Source organism: Chiloscyllium plagiosum, unplaced genomic scaffold (genome assembly GCF_037043375.1).
Source record: "Chiloscyllium plagiosum isolate Xiang-an unplaced genomic scaffold, Cpla_swu_hap1 HiC_scaffold_2, whole genome shotgun sequence".
Taxonomy (NCBI): Eukaryota; Metazoa; Chordata; class Chondrichthyes; order Orectolobiformes; family Hemiscylliidae; genus Chiloscyllium; species Chiloscyllium plagiosum.
In genome coordinates, this window is record NW_028270140.1 from 124,238,196 (window position 1) to 124,260,332 (window position 22,137).

General features: G+C 38.4%; 1 protein-coding gene across 2 annotated transcripts in view; it reads right to left on the bottom strand.

The window, feature by feature from the left end:
- Nucleotides 1-902: 902 nt before the first annotated feature.
- The window catches only part of LOC122558360 (homer protein homolog 1-like), a 106,921-nt gene continuing 85,686 nt past the window's right edge, over nt 903-22,137 (bottom strand). Inside the window, exon 9 of one of the 2 annotated variants that reach the window (XM_043706841.2) lies at nt 903-4,546. In XM_043706841.2, the coding sequence (XP_043562776.1) occupies nt 4,358-4,546 (189 nt within the window). In that variant the 3' untranslated portion in view covers nt 903-4,357. Of the gene's footprint in view, nt 4,547-20,430; nt 20,744-22,137 lie in introns of those variants that run through there. The other variant, XM_043706848.2, reaches the window with a different exon arrangement.

The window sequence follows — 22,137 nt, forward strand, 5'->3', positions numbered from 1 at the left end:
ATTGAATTCAGCACCGCCTTCCTAACCTGCAATCTTCTTCCTGACCTCTCCGCCTCCACCCCAGTCTGACCTATCACCCTCACCTTGACCTCTTTCCACCTATCACATTTCCGACGCCCCTCCCCCAAGTCCCTCCTCCCTACCTTTTATCTTAGCCTGCTGGACAAACTTTCCTCATTCCTGAAGAAGGGCTTACTTTGACAAAGCCAATTATGTATGCAGAGAAAAGGAAGTCAACTAAAGCACATGCAAATTTCTAATTAACTAATTATTATCGTATACTAATATTTTTTCACAAAGGCTGTGCTGTCAACTTGATGACTGGAGATGAAACTCAAAAGTTTCCAACTCTGAAATAACAACTCATTTGGATCAACATGAAAACTTTGAGCAGTGCTCTCGACATTCTATTTCTCAGGTTGGTAAGTGATTCGAGAAAAATGAATACTCAATTGAAATGGAAGGCCATTTTTGTATTATTAATGTTACTAATTGTAGACAAATAGAGACAAGAGCAGCAGTTCAAGAAAGCAGCTCACCAAAACAATTGGTTATGGACAATAAATGGTGGTTTAGGTGGCAGTGCCCACATCCCATGAATGATTTTTTTGAAAAAATATAAATTATATCAAATTTTACAAGCATTATTAGCATCAGACTCTGATGACTGTGCTTGTTAATTGAAAAAAAAGAATATTCAATTGAAATTGAAGTCTATTTTTGTATTATTAATGTTACTAATTGTAGACAAATAGAGACAAGAGCAGGTTACTTGAAATTTGAGTGTCTTCAGAAATGCTTAACCACACTGAGACTATTGTGTGCTTTGTGGAGACAGATTATTCATTCTTCATTTTAAACTGAAAAAAAAGCATGAATTAATATAAATTAACCAACAGCAATTGAAGTCTGCAATGTTGCAGTTTTTAATACAGTACAAACAGGTTCTTTTGGCACAAGGGCTTACATGGATTCTAAAATCATAAAATCCACCTTAAGACACACCATAAGAATATTACAGTATTGCAATAAATCAATGACTCCATATTTGGAAAGACATTCACATATAAAAAAGAATCACTGACAGTTTTTGTAAAAAGGACACTGGGTTTGTCAATTTTGGCACAGCTGTTGACCAGCCACATATTGAGAAATAATACAGTTACACCATAAATAGTGGCATAACAACAGAATTGCCTTGAGCGTTGACCCACCATACTGTACATGCTCAGATTAGGAGAGCTCTGTATTATACATTATTAGATTTGCACCTACTTATCAATTATAACATTCAAACACACCTGTTCCATGTCATAATGAAGGACCTGAAGCTGATTATGTCAATTGCCAAGTGCTTCAAAACCCTACCAACTTACTCTGGTTCAAAGTTAACACCATACAGAATTATCTAAGCATAACACCATTTAACTCAAAACTTCAACATGCAACTGTTGTCACATTTTGGTAACATGATTAAAAGAATGCTACCAACCTAAGACACAATCAAAGATTATTCATGTGTCTTAAAATACTTTAACTCACTGCCTTTCAAACAAATACGCCCACACTGCATCTCCAGGAAGTTGCGTTGGAAAGTACAAATTGATTTTTGTGGATCTATAAAAGCACAGGCGTGTCTGTAGTTTAAATCCACTGTTTTGATGAGTGTTCTCAAAACACATAAAAAAGAGAAAGGAAATACGTGAGCAATGTAATTTAGATTAGACAGGTTAGCAAAGTCAGATACAACCTTTAATTAAACATCAGTTTGAGATGCCACTGAGCATTCTTCTTCAGGATTCAACATATTGGAAAATAAATTAGACTTTGCAGTGTTAACAATATTTAATTATTTACATCTCAAAATACCAGAGAAACTCCAGTGGCACGATCTTCTGAAAACCAAGTGAAATAGTTCACTTATGCTCATTTATGCTCGTTCTGCAGAATGCCCTAACAAACTATAGAACAAAGTTGCAACTCCTTTTCCCTTTATCAAACCTCTTTGAACTTGCTACACAAAACTATTTAGTTCAGCCTTGCTGCACTAATAAATGTACTGTAATTATTGTAACTATAAACACAGAGTGGCCTCTGTTTCATTAGCATGCAGTATTGGGTCAAGGCTCTGTCATATTTCCTGATCCCAGTGTAACAATAAAGTTTAAAAACATGAAAAACAGATCTGACCCCCAAATTGAGTGAATGAGAGATGACACAAATATCCAAAAAGTCACTAGGGGGCAGATGAATATTTCATTATCCCATTTAAGGACAATCTTATTTTCTGAATAGTTGTAAAAAGCAATCATATTTTTGATAATTAGGGTTCATATTAGTAAACTGGCAACAAACTGGAACCATTCCAATTTACTTTGAGATGAGTGGGTTGTCCAGAAGGAGGACTTCATGAATCTTTTATGTAGGCTTTTTATATTCAAAACATTTTGCTGTTTATCTCACACAATCTTTACACTTCCTTTAGGAGATTCAACTGCAATGAAGTTAGTTTTCACCTCAAGTTAGTGATCATTCAGCAATAATCAAGCTCCAGAAAGTGCCAAATGTTCATTTCTGTCTGAATAAAGCTACTCCTTTACTGAGCTATATTAAATCACTAATGGGACTAAGAGGGGGAGAAAACGATTTTCAGAAATTACATTTTACATTGTTTTACTGCAATGTTAGGAAATCTGTTCTTCAAACATTTCTTAAATAAACATTCATAATTAAGTCATTTTTAAAATATATATATATATATTTTATATATATATATATCTCATCAGCAGGCTCAATCAAGTTCTATTCTAGACTACGATTCTAGCAGCACGTTCACATTTTGAAAGTTTTATTTTCGCTTCTGTTCACCAGCTTAGTTCTGTGGTTCCTCAACTCAATCATTATTTATCACCATCCTGGTTCTCTTTCTGTTACAGATCATTTGCAATGGAGACTTCTCTTAAATGATCCATGCCAGTGTAGTCTTAACTAATCTGTCAATTATTGCAACATTAGTCCATACTTTCAGTCGCTTATAGGTTAAGTATAACTTCTCAGAGAGCTTGATAAACATTTAAAAGTGTAACTCTCCAAGACTACCATATTATTGTAGATTCATAGGTACATTGTAAGCCACTGTTCACATCCCTTATAGCATGTATAGTAAATAGATTTCTCACTTATAATCTGTTCCTGCTGTGTTTTTCAGTCAACTATTTGTTGGAGCCTTCAGAGAATGAAAATTCACAGACCTAACAGCACCAACGCTGAAACAAGAGTTTCATTTTAAAAATGTAAATTATTCTCCAAGGTACAAGAAGCTTCATAAACCTTAACCAAAATGCACTTTTCAAATATGCTGTGAAAAATAACCAATTAATCATTACTTAGGTTTGCTTACAAACCTATAAATTACTTAAGAGCACAATAAAATAATACTCTGAATAAAACACATTTCAATAAATTATACATTTTTAAAATTATAGTAGCATTCTATTATTGCTGTATAGTACACACCTTAAAAACTAACATCTGCCCAATATTTCATTTTTGGATTTTCATAAGTTTACTTTGAGATGTCTGTATGGCGAGTGCAACAGCACTACTTTGGAAACCACAATATATATGTTTTGTAAATAACAAGGTAGCAGTTATATTAAACTGACACTTTTATTTAAAGAGACATCATCCCTTTTTTCGACCTGCACAGAGTATATCTCAGATTCAAACTGTACACCACACAAACATTTCTAATCCTTGTTAAAGAACTATTTAGTGTTCTTAATAAATTGAAAAATCATTCTTATAAAGAATTTCTTTGGAGCCCATAAATAAATACATCTTTCAGTGCATCATTTTTCACTGTTCTAATAATTTTACAGCAAAAATGAATGAAACTTGGTTAAGATGCAAACAGGGTGGGGATGTTACTATTAACAGCCTTTACATAACTGTATAAAGGGATACTGTCTCTTTTATTCAGTAAAATCCATTTGTTTGCAATTAAAAGGCTTCAATTGTCCTATCATTGATCTTTCCAAGTTGCCTACAATACATTTTGACGCAGATTCATGAAATAATGGGAGTTTCAAAACCTAAATTTACAAAATTGTTGACCATAGCAATCAAAGGGGAATTTTATGGGGAAATGTTCATTTGCAGTTAGCTTTTAGACGCTTGCTCCTCCTTAAGTAATGGATATAAAACACTAAATAAAGAGCGCAAAGCAAATCTTTTGCTGATACTGAATGCTAAAGGGAGCCAACAGTATTCCTTCCACTGTGAAGAAAGATAGATTTCAATCTGGCCTTTATATGTACTGTATTTGGATGACAAAGCTGATGCAGAGGTTCTCATTTTAGCTACCTTCGATTAACTTTGCCAAATTATCTCGTAATTCTGTTAGTTCAAAAATTTTCCCATCTAGAATTTCTAGAAGTGTTTTTAAGTTATTGCGGAAGACCCCTTGCTCATTCTGACTCTTCTCCAGACGTTGCTCAAAGTCTGCCAATTGCTCCACCAAGTCTCGATTGCGGGTTTCTACTTCCTATAGAAAGATAAAAATAAAGAATTAATTCATTCATTCCATGGTGTTTACATCCTGACTATTAATAACTAAATGAAAACAGACAACCAAAATTCAGCAAGTTTAAGAATGGGAATAGTGTGACAACAATCATACTTTTCTGTATTCTTTGGTGTCGTCAGTCCAGCATTTGTTGCCCATCCCTAACTGCCCTTAAATGGAGTGGCTTAGTTGACCATTTCAGAGGGCAATTAGGAGTCAACCAAAATGTGCAGAGTCACATGTAGTCCAGACTGTGGAAGGATAGCAGATATCCTCTCCTAAAGGACATCAGTGAACAACACTGATTGTTGAAAAATCTATGTTAGCTTTTGTGGTAACATTACGGTTTTTCTTCATTCTGGATTTACTACTCATTTCTAAAAATTCTACCTGCTGCCATGCAGGGACCAAATCCATGTCACCAAAGCCCTTACCCAGGGCCCAAGGATTACTAGTCCAGTGACATTATCACTATCTTCTCATAGTTTATATTTCTTTGGATGCTCAATCCAAATCAAGTCTACATTACATGCATTTTCTTTCCTAAATAAAGTGAAATGAAGGAAAATTGCTAGGTATCTAATTTAGATGGGCAAGATGTAAAGTCACATATAATTCATTCATAAATGAACTACATATATGTAAACATAGTGTGTTTTTTTTGGCATATCCTGATTAGAATATATTGACATCACCAGCTTCTTATTTCAGTTTTCATAGCCAGATTATACCTGCTGTCTGAAATGTTAACCTTTACATAGTAGAAAGTTTGTGAAGATCTCCTAATCCACCACTGTGGCACTGGAGGTGGAAGTGGGGCTCACAAATGCAACAGACCTACTTCAGTGGATATTAATCCAGACTGTAGAGTCACAGCTGTCTGCAGCAGGGCATGATTCTATCTATAGACTCAAAAGGGGGAAGATATACAACAGTAGCACAAGACTGGCTGGATTAACTATAATCTAAAAGGATTTTCCACATCAACATGAAAATATTCTTACAATTAATACAGTACAAAAACTTTTGTAAAGATAGTTACATGAGGAAAGATTAGACAGGCTAGGCTTGCACCTACTTGAGATTAGAAGAGTAAGTTGTGGCTTTACTGAAACTTATCAGGTGACAGAGTGACTCAGTGGTTAGCATTGCTGCCTCTCAGTGCCACAGACTTGGATTTGATTCCATTGTTGGTTGACTGTCTGTGTGGAGTTTGCGCATTCCACTCACGTTTGTGTGGATTTCTACTGGGTGGTCCAGTTGCTCTCCTACTGTCCAAAGATGTGGAGGTTAGGTGGAGTGGTTGTGCTAAATTGCTCTGTAGCGCCCAGTGATGTGCAGATTAGATGGGTTAGGTAAATGTTGTGTTAGGAGGATAGGGTGGGATGTTCTTTGGAGGGTCAGTGCACACTCAATGGACCAAATGAACTCTCTTCACACTGTAGGTATTCTGTGATTCTATAAAGATCCTGAGGGGTCTTGACATGGTGCATGTCGAATGAATGTCGGAGTTGACTGTGCCAGAGCAACTTGTTCTCCTTGGAATCTGGTGCCTCAATTGGTTGGATAGCAAGTGTGGATCAGATTTGTGCTAATACCATAGGGTCTAATCCCCAATACAACTGGGGTGGTCTTGTGACTTGCCTTCAGGCAGAGAACTCAAGAAGAAGAATTGTTCTACATTCCCGTTGCTCAAAAAGAATTTTTCCCTTTTCTAACAAAACTGAACCAAAAGGCTAGTAGTCTCCTACCTATATTTTTGATTGCTGTTAAAGATTCACCCAATTTTATGTATCTGTTGTTCTTTGCAAACAAATCAAAAATGAATTGCAAATTGTTAACTCTTCTATTCCCAATTAATTGGATTAAAACATATTTCAAGATGCTCAAGAAATGCATGGCAATCAAAAGTAGTTAAAATCAATATGTTGTTTTTCATATCTTACAGCATCCTGTTCACTTGTAAATATTCCAAAGAACATGAATGTTTCTGGCAGGCATACAGTAATAGATAGATCTTGGTGCCAGAAACCAATGGTTAATGCCAGCCCAATTTTTTCCAATTCTTTTTCAAGTAACCTTCATTAACTACAAGCCAAATAGCTATTGCATTACACTTTCACTTGAACTTAATTCCTCTGCCAAGTCACAGAGGCATTTGATGACTTCAGAAAAACACGACAGATGCACATAATTGTATTTTAATTTTTGTATTATAGTTTGCCTACCTTGTTCAAAGTTTCTGCCAGTGAGTCATGCCTACTTTTATTGTTCTATATAGGGCTTAAAGTTTTCATTCTTCACTCTATACCTATGCCCCCTGTAGGAATCTAGTTAGACATATGCACAATGTAGGCCTTCCAACAGCTGTTTTGGCTTTTTCCTTTGCAGTTATTAATATCTATCATCTTTCCTGACTGCTACAGCTAACTATTGCATTGACACTTAGTTAGTCATAATGCCAAGGATATGCTCAATAACCTTTCCATGCTGTACCATGTATTCCGAATTGTAACCTTTTTTCTCCTCTTTATTGATTTAAGATTTCAGTATATTTTTACGCTGTTTTAATTTTCATCTTATTTTTATTCATTTAGGGATATAGATACCACTGGCTAGGCCAGCATTCATTGCCCTTGAGAAAGTGGTGGTTAAGCATCTGCTATTTATTTTAAACGATTTTTCTCGAACTTAGGCTCAGGTATTCTGATGGCCAGAGAGTTGTGGTTAATACATTGGAGTAAAACATTGGGACCACAAAGCAGGATAGCAAAATAATAATACAGGAAATGAAGGTGAGAGAATGGCAAAAAGGTTGAGAGAGAATAGAATTAAGAATACATGAACAGTCAAAACTAGATGCTATAAAAGTAATAAAAGGGTAAAACTAAAGCCTCTGTACCTGGATACACACAGCTTTAATAACAAAGTGAACAAATATCAAGATGCCCTATGATCTGGTACTCATTATGAAACCATAACTGTATGATAGCAAGAATTGGGGCTTCAATAGGTGATAAATGACATTCAACAGGAAAAAAAAGTAGGTAAATGTGGAGGAGTACCATGTTGATTAAGGGTGGTATTGGTGCAATTTAGAGATTACCTTGACTCAGGAGATTAGGATGTAGAATCAGTTTGGGTGGAGTTAAGGAATAATAGTAGAAAGAACTAATGGGAGTGATCTACAGACCAATGTACGCTGAACATTGGTGGTCGTCTGCCAAAGTTCTGTACACTCTGGAGCAGTTCATATAGATTGGCAAATGCAATTCCACGATTTCAAATGGGAAAGAGAAAAAAAAGGGCACTATGGACCAATTAGCTTAACACAAATAGTGGGGAAAATGCTAGAGGGTGTGTAAAAATATTTGATCCAGAACATTTGGAAAACATCAATGGGATTGGACAAAGCCAATACATGATTATGAAAAATCCTGCTTAACAAATTGGAGGATGTAGCAAATAGAATAGACAAGGGAGAACCAGGGGATGAGGTGAATTTGGATTTGGAGAAGGCTTTTGATAAGGGTTCCTCATAAGAGTTTAATGAGGAAAGTTAAAGCTGTTGGGATATGGGTTAATATATTAGCATTATCATAAAGTCATATAGAAACTAGCCTGGGTTATGAGAGGAGTCAAGAAGGCTTCAAGGTGACTTAGACAAGTTGAGATCGTGCGCAAACACAGATGCGGTACAATGTAGCTAAATGTGAAGTTACACTTTTCTAATTTTCACACTATTATTTAGATGGTGATAAAATAGGAAGTGTGGATATGCAAACGGATCTGGGTGCCCTTGTACACCAATGAAAGTAGACAAAGGCGCAGCAAGCAATTAGGAATATAATTAGCATAACGGATGGCCTTCAATGCAAGAGGATTTGAATTCAGAAGTAAGGATGTCTTACTGCAGTTATACAGGCACTTTTGAGACCACACTCTGAATATTCTGTGCAGTTCAGTCCTAGCAGAAGTATAGTGAAGGTTCGCTAGGGCATGGTGGCTCAGTGGTAAACACTGCTGCCTCACAGCGCCATGGACCCTGGTTCGATTCAACTCGGGCGACTATCTGTGCGGAGTTTGCATATTCTCTCTCTGTGTCTGCATGGGTTCACTCCCACAGTCCAAAAGATGTGCAGATTAGATGAATTGACCAGGGATGTGTAGATTAGGTACATTAGGCAGGGGTAAACGTAGATGTAGTAGGGGAATGGATCTGGATGGGTTACTCTGCGGAGGGTCGGTGTGGACTTGTTGGGCTGAAGAGTTTGTTTCCACACTGTAGGGATTCTATGATAAACTAGATTGGATTGACCAGATCTGTATTCACCAGAGTTTAGTGATTATGAGTGGGGGAAATCGGTCTGAAATCTACAACATTCCTTCAAGCCTGGACAAACTAAATGCAGGAAGTTTTTCCTGATTAAGGATAATGGAACCAAAGGTCACAATCTCAGAAGACAAGGCAGACCATACAGGACTGAGATGAGGAAAAAAATTCTTTACTCAAAGGACAGTGAACCTGTAGAATTAACTGCCACAGAAGGCTGTGTGGGCCAATGAATTATATTCAAGGAGGGGATTTTTGAGATTTTAAAGACATCAAAGGAAATGGGGGGGGGGGGGGGGGGGGGGAGGTGAAACAGGAATATGGCATTGAGATGGATGATCAAAGAAGATCATATTGAATGGCAGAGCAGGCCTCAAAGAGCCAAATGGCCTCTTCCAGCACCAACATTCGATGTTACAAGATGGCTGTCTGGAACAAATGGTTATTTATAAGGGAAGGTTGGACATACTGGGCTTTTTCACTCATGTAGTGAGGAGTGAATTGACTGAAGCATAGAAGGTATAGCTCCTTGAAAGTGAAGTCGCAGGTAGATAGGATAGTGTTGAAGGAATTTGGTATGCTTTCCTTTATTGGTCAGAGTATTGATTACAGGAGTTGGGAGGTCATGTTGCAGCTGTACAGGACATTGGTTAGGCCATTGTTGAAAATTCTGGTCTCCTTCCTATCGGAAAGATGTTGTGAAACTTGAAAGAGTTCAGGAAAAGATTTACAAGGATGTTGACAGGGTTGGAGGAATTGAGCTATAGGGTGAGGCTGAACAGGCTGGGGCTGTTTTCCCTGGAGCATTCGGAGGCTGAGGGGTAACCTTTACAGAGGATTACAAAATTATGAGGGGCATGGATAGGGTAAATAGACAAAGTCTTTTCCCTGGGATCGGGGAGTCCAGAACTAGAGGGCATAGGTTTAGGGTGAGAGGGGAAAGATATCAAAGAGACCTAAGGGGCAACTTTTTCATGCAGAGGGTGGTACGTGTATGGAATGAGCTGCTAGAGGAAGTGGTGGAGGCTGGTACAATTGCAACATTTAAGAGGCATTTGGATGGGTATATGAATAGGAAGAGTTTGGAGGGATATGGGCCAGGTGCTGGGTTGGGTTGGGATATCTCGTCGGCATGGACGGGTTGGACCGAAGGGTGTTTCCATACTGTACATCTCTATGACCCTGAACAGTCTTGTAAAGTACATGTGGAAACAATATTTCCTCTTCTGCACGAGCCTGGAAATGGGGTGGGGTTACACTTTAGAGCAGAAATAGGTACATTATTTTTCTGTTCCCAGTTTGAGGGGCTTTGAGACACCTCAAAGCAGTGGAGGCAGGGGTCATGAAGTTATTCTTAAGTTGGAAGGAGATAGATTCTTGTCAGGCATGCCAAAAGATTATTGGGGAGGGATGGGAATGTGAAATTCAAAACACAACAGTGGGTGAAAAGTTATCGGGAGCATCAGTAATGTGGTTTTGATGTTACAATCAGCAATTTTTGTTTTACTTATTCACTTGTGGAATGTGGGAGTCACTGGCTGGCCAGCATTTATTGCCCATCCCCAACTGTCATTAAGGTGGTAGCAAGCTGCCTTTTTGAATCTATTGAATGGCAAAGCAGGCCCAAGCAACTGAATTTCTGACTGCTGATTCTAACTCATGTCGGGTTATATAGTCCCATAATCAATCGTTTTCAGTCTGTTCAGCTGCAAATAAGTCAAACTGGCAGTGATGCAATGGGAGCAGCACCTACTACACACTGAAATGTTACTACTTGTTACAGTAACACTAACAGCTCGGTTTTTGGATCAGAGTGGTGCTGGAAAAGCACAGGTCAGGCAGCATCCGAGGAGCAGGAAAAATCAACGCTTTGGGCAAAAGCCCTTCATCACATCCCTGATGAAGGGCTTTTGCCCGAAATGTCGATTTGCCTACTCCTTGGATGCTGCCTGACCTGCTGTGCTTTTCCAGCACCACTCTGATCTAAACTCTGGTTTCCAGCATCTGCAGTCCTCACTTTTGTCTAACAGCTAGGTCTGACGGCCCTAGCAGATGCTGAGATACTGTACTTCAAAGCGAGGCCTAAACATCCACAAAACATCAGAAAAATCCCAAGTCACTCCACCACAGATTCAAATTAAAGGAGTACTGGAATCATAAAACTTTATTTGAATATGTCCATGAAATGAGAAACAAACTTATTGACATGTTCAATATTAAACTAAATACTTTTAGTATATTTGACACTTTGGCCTATGTTGTGTTTTCAAGTAGCTAATTCAACTTCATTGTCAGTATAATACAGATAAAGAAATGACATGCATAATTTTAAAATCTTTAATGTGGCAGCTGTGGCTCAATTAGTACCACCGTTGACTCTGACCAACAAAAGCAGGCATGCCAAATACCTTCTTCACCATCATGTCTACCTGTGATGCCACTTTCAAGGAACTATGTACCTGAATCCTTAGGTCCATCTTTTTGACAACATTCCCCAGGGTCTTGCCCTCATTTGTCTTAACAAAGTGCAACAGCTCACATTTATCTAAATTAAACTCCATTTGTCACTCCTCAGACCACTGGCCTAGAGGCAGTAAATATATCACTGATTTATTGTTAAGTCAGGAAGTGGAACTTGCAAATAATGAACTTCCATAGGTCCTTTTAGATGGCAGTGGCTGAGAGCTATCTCGATGTTCAGGTGGGACCTTGCAGTATGCAGATTAGTTGCCACATTTCCAAGCAATATTTTATTGGCTAAATTGCACTTGGAGATATCCAGTCATTATATAAAGTGCCCCAGAAATTGATGGATTTCTTTCTTCACCTTAGTATTGAGGGGGGTAGAGGGGTCGAACAAGACTATTGAATGGTTGAGCTTTGTGCAAGTTCATAGATCACTGGAATCACTGATTCAGTTGACCTTTCATATACCTTCACAGAAGGGATTGAGGAAACTGTCTTTTGCCACTCTCTTATCAGGTGTGGAGGAGCCGGTGTTGGACAGGGGTGAACAAAGGTAAAAAAATCACAACACCAGGTTATAGTCCAACAGGTTTATTTAGAAGCACTACGTTTCGGAGCACTACTCTGAGACAGCTACCTGATAAAGGAGCAGTGCTCCGATAGCTAGTGCTTCCAAACAAACCTGTTTGACTATAACCTGCTGTTGTCAGATGGCATATGCTATAGCTTTATGTGCTCCAAACATAGCTTTGATAAATAGAGACGCCTATGAAAAACACAGCAAAAACTACAATGAGAGATATTCTTTATGGAGCATCTTGTAGAAAACTCCAATAGCTGTCAATTTTCCTGATCAATTGCTTCAAAATCCTATAATATGTAGAGAGGACTGGTAGTTACAATTCCTGATGAAGGGCCTTTGTCCAAAACATCGATTCTCCTGCTCCTTGGATGCTGCCTGACCAGCTGTGCTTTTCTAGCACTACACACTCGATTCTGATCTCCAGCATCTGCAGTCCTCACCTTCTCCTGATAATTGCAATTATATTAGTTGCTGCTCAGGAATTAAGCAACTGTGGAAGGATTTTGTGCAGAGGCTCCTCCAACAGCACTTTCCAAACTTGCAACTTCTAATACCTTGAATGGCAAGGTCAATAGATGCACGGGCACAATACCATTTGCACATTATCCTCCAAGCCACACTGACTGACTGAGAACTACACCACCTTTCTGCAGAGTTTCTGGGTCAAAAGCCTGGAATTCCTTTCATCCACATCCCAAAGACTTCAAGTTCAAGAGGGTAGCTCACCACCACCACCTTCTCCAGGATAATTCAGAATGGAAAATAAGTGCTGGACTGGCCCATGACCAAATAATAAAAATTGTGGCATGGGGTGAAACAGCAACTTTTCTGGATAAATGCTAAATTAACATTGCTCAATATTCCTAGATGTCTTGCACAAACTTGAGGATCCTGTTTGTGATCAGCCAGTGACCATAGTACTTTTGAGTCCTGCTCGTTGGTCAGTGCGACTCTGATGCTGATCTGACCATAGCTAATAATGCCTAGATAAGCTACTATTATCACCAATCTTTGCACTCTCATTCTGGCTATGAAGGTCAATAAGAATCATGATAGTTATAGAGTCATACAGATGTACAGCACAGAAACAGACCCTTCAGTCTAACACAACCATGCTGATCAGATATCCCAAATTTGAATAAAACACTAACGATATTCTTGAAAAGTTATGAACTACATAGATGACGATAGACCCTGTATTGGGGGGGGGGGGGGGAAGAGAGAAAGAGAGCACTGGTAAAGAAATTAACAGCTTTGAAGGTTGAAGAGATAACATTAAACTACACAGTCTAGCTAGAGAAGCACAAGCATCTGAGATACCTTTTACCTCTTTGTAGAGGATTAACTTTCAATCTTTATACACTACATTCTGAAAAATAACTCCTTAACCTACAGACCTCCTTAACCTTCAATGTCAGAATCACTGCATTGCAAATCCAAATGACTTCTAATTTAATAGTAGGTTTATCATTATGCAGGACTCTAATGATTGACTGGAAAACCTGTGATTCTCAAACTTAGTTCAGCAATCTTCCCATCCCAACCCCAAATAAACGTGGTCAGGGTGAGTATTTCTGAGATGAAGAGAAATTTCTTCAGCTAGGGTGGTGAGCCTGTGTAATTTTCTACCACAAAGCAAAGACAGCCAAATCATTGTATGCTTTCAAGGTGTCAGATCTAGGTTTTAGGACTAAAGTGATCAAAAGGAATGGAGAGAAAGGGGGAACAGGGTAGAGTTGGATGATCATATTGAATAGCAAAGGTTGCTCAATGGACCAAATGGCCTATGCCTATCCTGATTTTCCACATTAAGAGTGAAAGATAGTGATAGTGAAAAGATAGTATGAAATGGTGACCACAAAAACTTTAACTGAATTTAAACTGTACCAGCTGTCTTTGTGGGATGTAAGCCAAATAATGCAAGAGTATTAGCCTGGACCTCTGAATAAGCAGGCCATTGTCATTATTACTAAACCATCATTTACTACCTCCTTTGAGGTACTAGCTTATAAACCAGTGATACTTCATCTTGCTGAGCTTCATATTTAAAAAAAAATACTGCACTAAATAGTGACTTATCCTCTATTTGAGTAAGCATAATGTTATTCCAGAGTTTAGCCTGGATTTTCTTGAGCTGATCAAGACTGAAAGTGACTTGCATAAAAAGTGACTTACATAATTAACAAAAAACTTTGAAACAGGTTTTATCTTGAGGAACAGGTAATAATCTGGCAGAGTAGTTCATCTGCGCATAACTGAATCCATCTAATTTTCATTCAACTAAAATTGATGGAATGAATACCTAGAGTGAATGGGTGTTCTGGTGTCTGGATAACCTCCAATTAAAGACAAAAATACTTGAATGCAAACCTGACAAAATTAGTTCAAAATCTTTCAAAACATCTGAATTGGCCCTGAAAAGGCACTCGAAGATCTCATCGAAATTTCTTGAGTAAAAGTTGAGACAGAAGCCCCAGAATCCAGCAAGTGTTTTTTTTTAAAACTCAGTCATGAGACATGAGCATTGCTGGCTAATCCAACATTTATTTCTTGTGTGTAATTGCTTGGTAGAAGGTTGTGATATGCTGCCTTCTTGACCCACCAGTATAGATGTTCCATAGGCATAGTTCCAGAATGTTATCTCGTGTCCATGAAGGTATGACAACGCATTTCTTAGAATGGGGTTCAGGTGGCAGGGAATGAGAATGGCGTGGCTGCGGTCCTTAGCCTTCTGGGTATTGGGAGGTTGGAAGACACTGTCAAAAGGAGCTTAGAGAGTATGTATCAGTTATGGGAGGTGTGAATGTTAAGGGGTTAGATGGGTTGCCAACAAAATAAACTGCTTTATCCTGAATACCAGTTTAATGCTGAGAACATTCGTTTGAATCCCACTACGGCGGATAGGGAAACTTGAATTTAAAAAACCTGAACAGAAACAGGAGTCTAATATCTCTGCAACCAAGGTCAATTATTGTTTAAAAACCCACCTGCTTCACTTATGGTCTTTTAAGTAAGGAAATCGGACATGCTCAACTGGTCTAGCCTACAATATAACTAGACCCACAGAATTGTGGCGGACTCTTAGCTCTCCTCTGGGCAATTAGGGATGAGCAATAAACGCTAGCTAAGCCACTGATGCCCAAATCCCACGAACAAAAAAAACCCACTCCTGATATGTCTTATAGAGGGTGGACAGACTGTCAGTCGGATGGAGAGTTACTCCCCATAAACATTCCGCCTCTGACTTGCTGATGTAGTCACAGTAAGTATATGGCTGGTTTCTGTTCAGTTTCTGATTAGCAATCCAAAACTTGTTGATAGAAGGGGATTCAGTGGTGGTAACAGCATCACCTGTCAAAGGGTGATAGTTAGATTCTCTCCTGTTGGAAATGATCATCACTTAGCACTTGCAGCATGAATATTACTTACCACCTATTAGCCTAAACTGGAATGTTGTCCAGGCCTTTTTGTACATGGACCATGGATTTCAATGAGGAACAGTATTAAACCTGGGCTTCAACAAGTAACATCCATGCTTCTGACCTTTTGATTTCAGAAGGCTTGTTGGTGAAGCAGTTGGAGATGCTTTGGCCTACAACACTATCCTAAGGAACACCTGCAGTGATAGCTTGGAGGTGAGATGACTGGACTCTAATAACTACAACCATTCTCTTGTGTTAGGTATAACTCCAAATAGAGGAGCATTTTCCCTCAATTCCCATTGATTAGTGTTTCTAGGACTCCTTGATGCAGAATCAAATAATGCCATAATATACGGACAGTCAATCACAATTTTCCACGAGTTCAGCCCTTTTATCCACATTTGGACCAAAGCTGTGATACTGGCAATAACTGAACTGGTCTGGCAGAACCCAAATGGAGCAGGAGTTGACTATGCTAACAACTGGCAATTGCTAGTTAACAACAACCACTTTAAGAATGGGTGACAGCAGATTGACAAGGTTAGTATTGTAACTGCACTGGAACAGCTCAGCTTTGATGTAGCTAGCTCTGAAGCACAAGTCTTCAGTACTATTACCAGAATGTGGTCAGGGCCCATAGCCTGTGTACTGTCCAATATCTTCACCTGTTCCTTGATATCAGATGGAGGATTGAATTGAATTTGCTGAAGGCTGGTGTGAATGTTGGGAATCTCTGTTGGATGCCAATTCGTCTAGTTAAACATTTGCAAGTGCTACAGTCTTGTCTTTAGTATCAATATGTGAACTTCTCCAGTCATTGAGAATGGGGATATTTGGGAGGACGACTCCTCCACTGAGTCACTTAATTATCCAGTTGGGGATGGTGGTAGATATGGCGGGCCTGTAAAGCATAAATCTTGCCAGTGGTTGTGGGACTGTTGCTTACACTATCGTGCATGCAAATAGTCTCTGCAGTAGTAGCGAGGCACTAGGCTGACATCTCATTTTTAGGAATGCCTGATACTACTCTATTTATCATCAAGCCAGGTGATCAACCTTAATTCAGTGCAGAGTGGTAAATATGTTAGGTTGAGGTTACAGCCCTCAGCAGAGTTGCTCGATGTGTTCAAAATCTATCCCATACAGCATGGTAGTACCTCACCAGTCAGAGGGCATCTTCAACGCAAGGGTCAGATTTTACCTCAAGTGGTCTTTCCCATAACTATATTTCAAGTTAATTCAATGTCAAATATTAGAAAAGGTTCACATTGACATAACTAAAAATATGTAGCATCTTTAAGAGTAACCAGGTCAACTATCAATTTGCAACATGTGATTTAGTCCAATGACATTCTACTAAACACCTCCCTCCCCCACCAACCCTCCCTTTCTCTGCTTTAATGTGCCTCATTTAAATCTCCCTTCCTCTAAAGCAAATTTCTGTATTGGTTGGATCAAGAGGTCTGTAAACAAATTGTTAACTAACATCAATGAAGATCCTCCCAAAAGAGTTACATTGGAAGCTAATTCTCCTTTAAAGGACTCCAGTGTATTCAGTCCAAAAGTCCCTGAAGGTCAATTCAAATCAATCTGATAAATATGTTGATAAAAAAGGTTTAAAAAAAAAAATCAGCAACTGGGCAAAAATCCAATATCATTCAAGCATAAAACTACAAATGAACTGAACAAAATATGGCACTTGTTTAGATGATCAATTTATCTTAGAAAATAAGTGAGGAAATGCGAGAGAACTTAACTTTGGTGGAGATTGGTGCTAGATGAAGAAACACTTCAAAAAAAAAGATAAAAATGTTGTAGCTGTCAGCTCTTATGGAACCTCATTTCCCACTTACATTTTTAAACTCTGCTCAAGTAGAAATTGCAAATTTACAATGAGAAATTATTTCATTGCCACACCTTTAAAACAAAACATGAAGGAAGTGCACTCCACATTTCTGACTGCTGTTTCTGATCAGATCACCTTCGAAAAGGCAGGGCCATACTTCCATTGTGACAGTCTCTCAAAGGACAGGCAAATCATGCCCCCTTTGTACAAGAGTCAGCTGTTGTATTCTGAAATGTCTGTGCCTAGAATCACAGACAGTCACTTTGACAGCTACTGCCAAATGGTAAGAATGTATGGGTATTAACAAGTAGGGTAGTGGAATGGAGTATGAGGCAAGAGGGTGGCAAGGTAGGGTGTTCACTGGGTAGAAGTAGGGTGCTAAGCATTAATAAACCAAGTATGATGCAGAGGTGGGTAGGGGTTAGTATTGCAGTGTTTAGGACAGTGAGGAGGCTCCCAAGCACTGAGGATGTCACCTAGACAGGGGATGAAACGTCTGCAACACAAATTCCCAGCTCGGCCAACAGAACCACAACAGTGAGGAGACCATTGGGCCTAGAGCAGTGTCAGATGCAAAGAAATCTTGCATTAAGTTTCCACTCAGTCTTTAATACTGAAGCACCCCATCATTCTTCTTCATTCATGCCTTTTTTGAATGCAGTGTGTGTGGAGGTAAATTTTAAAATCTACCCATCTAATGTACAAGCCTTGATTTGCTTCACAGCTGCCCAGATATACAGAACAAATTCAACAACTAATCAAATCTTAACATTCTTCTGTCTTAAAAGCAATAAAATGAACACCACACTTGAAAAATACAGCTACTTATTACCATTAAAAGCAGAGATGACACATCAAGAGAAACCCGGTATATACAAAGTTGTGATTAATATTGTTAGAACAAGCATGAATTTAAAATGAATCCCAATTAACTGAAGATTTGAGGTGGAAATCCTTCCTTTTGCTCAATTTGGAATCAAATTGAACCAGCATCATCTAAATCTTCTTCAAATAAGTTTACTGCAGTTGCACAACTTTAACTTTCATTCAAATTAAGTCTCTGGTTTCCTCCCACAGTCCAAAGATATGCAGGTTAGCTGAACTGCTGTGCTAAATTGTCCATAGTACTCAGATGTGAAGGTTAGGTGCATTAGTTAGGGGTAAATAGAGGGTAGGGGGGAAATAGGTCTGGGTGGGTTACTCTTCAGAGGGTCAGTGGACTTGTTGCCCCAAAGGGCCCGTTTCCACTGTTGGGACTCTGATTCAACTTTACTCCATGCTGGAATGTACTTCCTACTCTTCAAATGAAGGCAGCAGCGAGTACTATGAAAAACACCATCGTAACACATTTAAAAGTTCACCGAAGGTGATTTTCAACAAGTTCCAGGCATACGACAAGAAATCACTAAGTTTTGTCTTCTGGAGCACTAACGTTAAATCTGCAATGGATTTAAGCTTTTCTAATAGTAAACATTTGGTCATCATTTCTCTGAAATGCTGCATCGTCCAACATTGAATGGATTTCAAAGGAATATAGATCTGCCATTGTTACAAAGAAAAAGAGATGCTCTGCAAAGGACCTAACCAAACCTAAGTTTTCCAGTGAATTAATGCTGCAGTTATACTGACACCAGTATTGTCAGCACTGTTATGACAGTATAGAGAATTTTCAACTGCTTGTTCTACGGAGGCTGGAAAATTGGACAAAAAAGAGCAATGGTTACCCATTCAATAAAATCTACTCAAGTAAATTTTCAGCAGCACCTCAAAATAGACAGCCAGTGCTCTAGCTTGAAGACTGGCAGGAGCCTCATTAAATATTTGAAAGTAGTTGGAGGACACAGCTACTTCACTTCAGCATCAATTTCTGAAGTGCCCAAGCACAGACCTTCTACAGTCTAATCCATGATCTTTAATAAAAAGACAGATGAAAAGCCAGATAAGAATTGATCAGAGAGTTGAGCCACCTTTGTACAACCAGTAGTCATAATCTTAGATCTTTTCATCCATGTAAAATGTTCAAGGTTGTTCAGTGCCCATGGGAACATCTGACCCAATCATTCAGACCTGAACTTTCAGTTCAATTTCATAGAATGGCCACTAGCTTCACTTTTACCCTCGTCTCCCTTCCTTTTACGTTCCTCCATCTCACCCCCTCCCTTCCCAACTTCTGAAACCATAGAGACAAATCACCTCCATATGCTTTGTGCTCAATGGTAGCTTGCCAACTTCATTAGAGGTCTAACCACAAAAATGATTTTTTTTGTTGCAGCCATTGGACAAGAACACATTCTATGAACCAATGGCCAAGCGGCTACTTCATCTTATCACTGCACAATTGCCTGCCACAGAGCTAGTCTCATTCCTTTTTGCCTTTGAAAACACCATTTCAAATACAGCTCCAGCACCACATCAAGCAATTTCTTTTTTTTTTTTAAAGTGTTTGGCAGGGCAGTCGATCCTCTTTCACGCTATATAAAGAGTAGCTATATAAAACAATTCTGATTGCTCACTGTAATAAGCTCAAGTATTTTGACAAAAATTCAGCTTCACACATGGGTATAACATTCACCAGTGGAAATGGATTTATAGCCAAATATATAGTTTAAAATTGTCTGTGCATATTGGGGATAAACAACATACTAGGCAAAAGTGAGGATTGCAGATGCTGGAGATTAGTGTCGGGAGTGTGGTGCCAGAAATGAAGGGCTTTTCCCGAAACGTTGATTCTCCTGCTCTTCTGATACTGCCTGAACTGCTGTGCTTTTCCAGCACCCCACACTCTATAAACAACATACTAAAGAGTGATTAGGAGGGAGGATCATAATTGATCAAGGTGGGAAGAAATATATAACAGTAAAGTATAATAGACAGGTTTAAGAGCACTGAAGTAGTTGATCAAAACAAAAAGAGTAAAAGAGCATGGTGTCACTAATGCAGGTGTCTACAGATTATGTTGTCCAGGAACAGCATAAATTCCAGTGGCTGCAAACATTAGCAAGAAACTGGATTATCTAAAGGGTTTTTTAAAAATCTATTTTCACTGTCTTCATTACCATAGTCTGGGGTACATTTTCTTGTTCCGTTGACAAGGTATACTGGATCACATGGTACAGGACAGCTAACATTTTCCTATTCTACAATAGGCAAATTACCTTTCCAGAATAAACAGTAAAATTACGGAAAACAAGAGAAAAACTTCAGACCACACTGCAGGTTTGTAAATTTTTTATTGAAACAATGCAGAAAGACAATCTTTTCAGAAATTAGTGAACATCTCATCTGTTGTTTTTCAAGACTTAACTAATTGAAGATCAAATTTCACATTCTAAAGCTCCCACCACTGAAGGAGACTTTTCTTCTGTATAAATTAAATCCAAATCCAAAGATCAGGTTAGTTCCTTGTTTGAGCTTTATGGTCTTCCTAAGAAAACATCTTCAAAGCTTTCTTTCAAAAATCAAGAATGTCATTATTAAAACCATATTTTACTTTTTCTTCAGGTCAGAAGCAGAGGTGAACGCTCAGCTGAAAAAGGTCAGACCAACTATAAACCTTGCAGAAAACTAATTGCCCACTTAAACTTTAAATCCTTCTCATTTCCCAAAAGAACATTTTAGAAAGCAAATTTAATTAAACATTAATTTTGCTCATAACATTTTGGCTGTTCATTGTGGACTAGATTACATACTTTCAACATACATTAAAGTATTTAACATCATAACTTGCAAAACTACTTGAAGGCTTCAACTTCACACTTCTATATCAAAGGCATCTCAAACACATTACACATGAAGTTCAATCTATCTTGGTTCCCAAATCAATTATTTTGGTTTTAATATATTGATTGCCCAGTGTTTAGTTTTAATGGTAACAGCAAAGATAGACATCATTGTTCACGAGCAAGCTTTGCAGAAAACTAGCCATAGTAGTCTACCAAGCAAACCAAAGCCCAGTGGAATGGTAGAATTATTTTGCCTGTATCCAGTAGACAGTTGTACAATTGACCAAATTAATTTTCTCCTTGTTTCAGACAAAGCGTTGACTTTGAATTTGTTCTGTCAGAGGAACACAAGGCTACCTTGTGTAATGTGCTAAACAAATGTGGTCATATTTCATGTAAAATTGAATGTGCTCTTGGTGAGTTGGTCATGTTGCTGGTATTCGACATCCATGTGAGTCTTGCATCAGAAAAGGTACGGTCACAGTTGTGTCACTGGCTTGGCACATGTTCAGCAATAATCACACGACAGTAGAAATTCTGTTCTTGTAACTATTTTTGTACAGCAGTTGCAAGCAAATCCTTTTGGAACTTCACTATGTGGCTGTTGTAGCAACTACGATGGAGCAAGGGCTTTGTGCACCCCATGTTTTTTTTTTTAAAAGCAGGAATATTTTAGTGAAGTTTATTAAACAAGTTCAGAAAAGGATGTACCAATTTCTTGTACACAATACAGTTATTGCTGAATACAATCTGAATTCAGATAATTTGTCACCCGCAACTGTTACCAACTTTGAACTCCAACAGTGCTGAAGTCTGTATTACCAGTTTCCATTCTCCATTTTGAGCACTTCTAATCTTAAGCAACTCAAGGCTGAATAATTAGCAAGAACGCCAGTGCAAGTAAATACAAACCCACTCTAGGTGAAGATACCATTTACTGTAAGCAAAATATCTTGTACAATTCAGAATGGGGAAACCTAAACCAGATACAAGAATTGCTTCAAACAGTAGACACTGTCAAATAAGTCTTAGAATATGGGGCTACAAATTATTGGAACCTACTTTGGTTTTAAATTTGTTAACAGTCTTGCACAAACTTAAATAATTTCACTTGTATAAATTTGCCAGACTTCAAATCAAACTTCAAGTCTGTTTCAACGTTTTCAAATAAATTTGCTATCCTCTCAAAAATATAAGA